This window comes from Zingiber officinale, chromosome 3A (genome assembly GCF_018446385.1).
Source record: "Zingiber officinale cultivar Zhangliang chromosome 3A, Zo_v1.1, whole genome shotgun sequence".
NCBI classification, from domain to species: domain Eukaryota; kingdom Viridiplantae; phylum Streptophyta; class Magnoliopsida; order Zingiberales; family Zingiberaceae; genus Zingiber; species Zingiber officinale.
In genome coordinates, this window is record NC_055990.1 from 120832043 (window position 1) to 120835935 (window position 3893).

At 39.2% G+C, this 3893-nt stretch overlaps 1 protein-coding gene across 2 annotated transcripts; it reads right to left on the bottom strand.

The window, feature by feature from the left end:
• Positions 1 to 724: 724 nt before the first annotated feature.
• LOC122052370 (glucan endo-1,3-beta-glucosidase 14-like) lies at positions 725 to 3621 on the bottom strand. 2 transcript variants are annotated; one of them, XR_006131980.1, is made up of 4 exons: positions 3336 to 3621; positions 2135 to 3171; positions 1474 to 1629; positions 725 to 905 (listed from the first exon to the last, which is right to left on the bottom strand). XR_006131980.1 is itself a non-coding variant. In XM_042613855.1 (3 exons), exons 1-3 carry the CDS (start codon positions 3394 to 3396, stop codon positions 1579 to 1581), a joined length of 1149 nt encoding a protein of 382 aa, XP_042469789.1. In that variant the 5' UTR covers positions 3397 to 3621; the 3' UTR covers positions 813 to 1578. The 2 variants fall into 2 exon arrangements, 1 of the variants encoding a protein (XP_042469789.1); XM_042613855.1 differs by having other exon boundaries at positions 813 to 1629.
• Between the last annotated feature and the right edge of the window lie 272 nt (positions 3622 to 3893).

Sequence of the window (3893 nt, forward strand, 5' to 3'; positions counted from 1 at the left end):
TATATATATATATATATATATATATATATATATATATATATATATATATATATATATATATATATATATATATATATATACATAAAAGCCTCAAAAATAATTTAGAGCTGGTATGCTGGGACACAATATAAACTCACACACCTCTCTATGTTGGGCATTGTGTAATCCATTTAGAGATGAGTGTCATCAAGCATTGCCCATGGAAAAATATCTAGGGATGACAATATATACATATATATAAATCATTAACAAACGTTATTATTGAATGGGCTGAATTAATTATAGTGAAATGTGTAAATTATATAGAAAAATCAAAGAACATTTTAGTTAATATAATAAAAAGATAATTGATTTGAAAGAATATTTTAGTTCATATAATGAAAAGAATAATTTATTTGATTAGAATAGTATTAGTAATATTTACTTAATCTAATCTGTTTAATTAGAGATCGCGGAGGAAGGATAGTATTAATGGATCCGGAATAATTGAAACAACAATGGATTAACACCTAGTGATCGGTTGTGATATTTTTATCCAGTAGTGTGAAAGAAAAATTATGTACCATCCATGCCGTCTCTTTTAATGCTTGTTTCCTTTAGAAATGCATTCTGTGCATTCTGATTGCGTTCAATTTTCAGGATTTCTTTTGTGGGTAAATACATTGAACATGAAGAACACGGAATCTTAATGATTTATTATTTAACACAATTAATAATCTATATGTAATCAAACCACGTACAGAGTCTCAAAAATATCGTATTCCTCATTCACAATGGCTTTTATAATTTCTGGTACAATGAATCAGATTCTCTTTTCTTTTTTTTTTTTTTGTTTTTTGCAGAAAAAGAAATAATACACGCTACAACTCTTCATACACGCAACATTTCTATAGAACATCTGGCACCTGTATCACATGAAACACAAACAGAAGCTAATGTGAAAAATGTGAAAACATTGGCGAACACACCAGAGAGTAAAACCTAATACTGACTAATGAATAGTGTAAAAGATCAAATTGATCAAGTAAAGCATGCTTTAATACTGTTTGATATAATTTTAGAATTTGTAGTTTTAAAAGCATCTTTGGTTGGTTACATGCGAACAAGATAGGGAAAGTCAAATTAATACATCATACGATTAAGATCGTGAGCTACGATAAGGACAGCTTCTGACTTCCTGCAAACAACAAGAATATTTGCTTCACTCAAAACCAAATAGTGAATTCTCAAGGTTTGGCAGCTTCGCAACCTTTTTGGAATACACTGGCGAAAGGTCAATTGTGGTTCAGATTTCAACATCCAACCTCAATTTTGATTTTCGTTTTTTTCCTATTAATGAATGAATATGATCGTATGAACCGGAATCTCCTGTTAACTATTACAGAGTCTGTGAAAAGTTCTCTTTTTATTATGTCAAAAATCCATGTATGAACAGGAAAAGAAAACTACAATAGAGAAGAATTGATTTCAAACCTTCATGGACAAAGTCCTGATTTAGTCAGCATCTACTTGTCCAAATTAATTAAGGATGGATGAATGAAGCCAACTACTAAGTATAATTTTGAAGAAGAAAAGGACTTAAATCAAGATCGCAATCAGGAGGATAAGAATGCCAAGCGCATTCCACGCCTGCAAGAAAATGAAGTATATGATCAGCAATGCATAAACTAATTTTCAAATGGAGTAGTTTTCATATTAATTCTACGTCATTTCAGTCGTAAAAGAAAAATATAAAATTAAAAAACATAAAGGAAGGGAACTTATTCCCGTAACCTTTGCACCTAAAATGGTGGGAATCCTTGTAAAATAAATTGATAATCCAGTTAATTTTATTTACTATTCCTAGGGTGACTCCCATGAAATGATAATCAGGAGATAAATAAGGAATGAAAAATGATATGTTTAGGAAAAAATCTTAATGAAAAACTCAATGTTAGACACGTAAATTCATGGGGCCCACAAAAAGTAAAATGATAGATCATGAATTTAGGGAATGAAGGTGGGGGAATCCTTGCAATGCTCATAGGATTAGTGGCATCAAGCTTATTATTTGATCCTTAGTATGTACTTTGTAGAAAGTATTTATGGGACCAAAATTGAATGGTATGAAATATTTAAGCAGTTAAGTTCTTACCGTCAAATTTGTTGAAAATGATGAAGGGGAGGAGAACGGTTGTCCTCCGAGTAAGGAGATATCATAAACAGGGGTGGCATCAGGGTAGAAAAGCCCATAATTCCTCTCCGACGTTGGGCCCGGCTTCAAATTCTCATTGAATAGAGCAAAAACATACACATTGATCGGCACCGAGGGATTCATCGGAGTCCCTTGATTCATTGCAATTCGGCTCATCAGATTCCTGTTGTAGGTCGCTGCGTTCTGTAGGGTTGCTCCGATCTCGTCGGAGTCGCCTTTCGACGGCCAGCCTGTTTCTGATATTGCGACGTCGATGTCCGTGTGACCCATAGCTCGGACTGCAGCGTAAACAGAATCAATCTGCGCGTAGAGCATGTTGTCGTAGGTCAAATTTGTGTTTGGATCGGTGACTCCTGGGTTGGTCTCGAACAGAACATACTCCAAGGAAACGCTCTGTGGGTTTTCCTTGTAGGCGAAGAAGGGATAGGCGTTGATGAGGAAGGGTGAGTTGATTTCGGCGTGAAAGTTGAGCAGCGGCTGAATGTACTCGGCGAGATCTTGGCGAAAAAAACCAGAGGAAGGAGGAAAGGAATTGCCTAAGATGCCAACAGAGTGCGCCGTGGAGACGTTCACTAGTCTATCGAGTCCCAGGGCAACCAGGGCTTGGTACACGGATTGCATGGCCGGAAGAAGGTTGGCCATCAATCCGGTGTCATTGCCGGTGAGAACCTCGTTGCCGACGGTGATGCAGGTGATCCGAGTTTGATTGATGTAGGGCTGGACGTTCTTCTTAAGCCATTCCTGGGCCTTGGTGAAGTCCATCATGTTGACCACGTTCTCGTTGCCGATGGCGATGATGAAGTCCACGCCAGAGCGTTGGAAAGCGGTCAGGATGTCGGGGTTGGCGTCGTAGAGCTTGATTCTGCTGATGTTGATTGTTTGAATGAGCCTGGCGACGGCGGTGGGAGTTGGGAGGTCGTTTGCTATTTGTCCGTAATTGATGCCAACACTGACACCAAGTGTTTGGAGATTTTGTCCTGCTATAATAACTTTGTTAGCAATATCATTCTATTTTTCCTTTCTTCAACGGAGAAGTTAGATGAAACAGAGGATGCTGTAGTAGATTCACTATCGATTAATGCAGTCCGTTCACGAATTGCAACTGATTGAAAGAGAAGGAGAAGCTCAATCGGCACCTGACCTGAGAAGAGGAAGCAGAGGACGAAGAAGCAACCGGAGTGGGAGAAGTCGGCCATCCTCATGTTTAGGTAGCTGCACCCGGGGCTTCGCGACCTCTGTGCTCAGGCGGTAGTCTGTCGTCTGGCGAACCAGCTAGGCATTTAATCCAGCGGCGAGACACGGAGAGAGAGGCGTGGGTGGTATGTGTACGCGGTTTGTCTGGTCGGTTTGGCTTTCTTGTTGCACTTTTCTTCTGGCGCGGGTGTGAGCGATTCGCTGAAGGTGGGCGAGCGGCCTGCGACACGAACGAGGCCGCTTAGGGTAAAGATTGGGCGTTGGAGTTTTGTAGTCGTAGATTTGTCCAACCCAACGCGACTGGCCAAACACAGCAATTCGCCGACGCAAGCGAGTTGCTATTTAATTCATTTCGTTCGCAGCGAAAGGACAGCAGGAAGCCACCTGACGGTCAAAATATTTAAACGCCCATTTTTACTATGAGGTTGATTGTCATCATTCAAGTAAAAAAATTCAGTTGAGCGCTGAACAGTGTACACTGAGTTGACGATTTCCTGTTTTGATC

Bases quoted from the DNA above. Each gene is read 5' to 3' on its own strand.
- LOC122052370 (XM_042613855.1), bottom strand. From the start codon at position 3,396: ATGAGGATGGCCGACTTCTCCCACTCCGGTTGCTTCTTCGTCCTCTGC. The intron at 3,172-3,335 runs GTCAGGTGCCGA...TTATTATAGCAG, and splicing joins CCTCTGCTTCCTCTTCTCAG to GACAAAATCTCCAAACACTT. The intron at 1,630-2,134 runs GTAAGAACTTAA...ATTTTCTTGCAG, and splicing joins CATTTTCAACAAATTTGACG to GCGTGGAATGCGCTTGGCAT.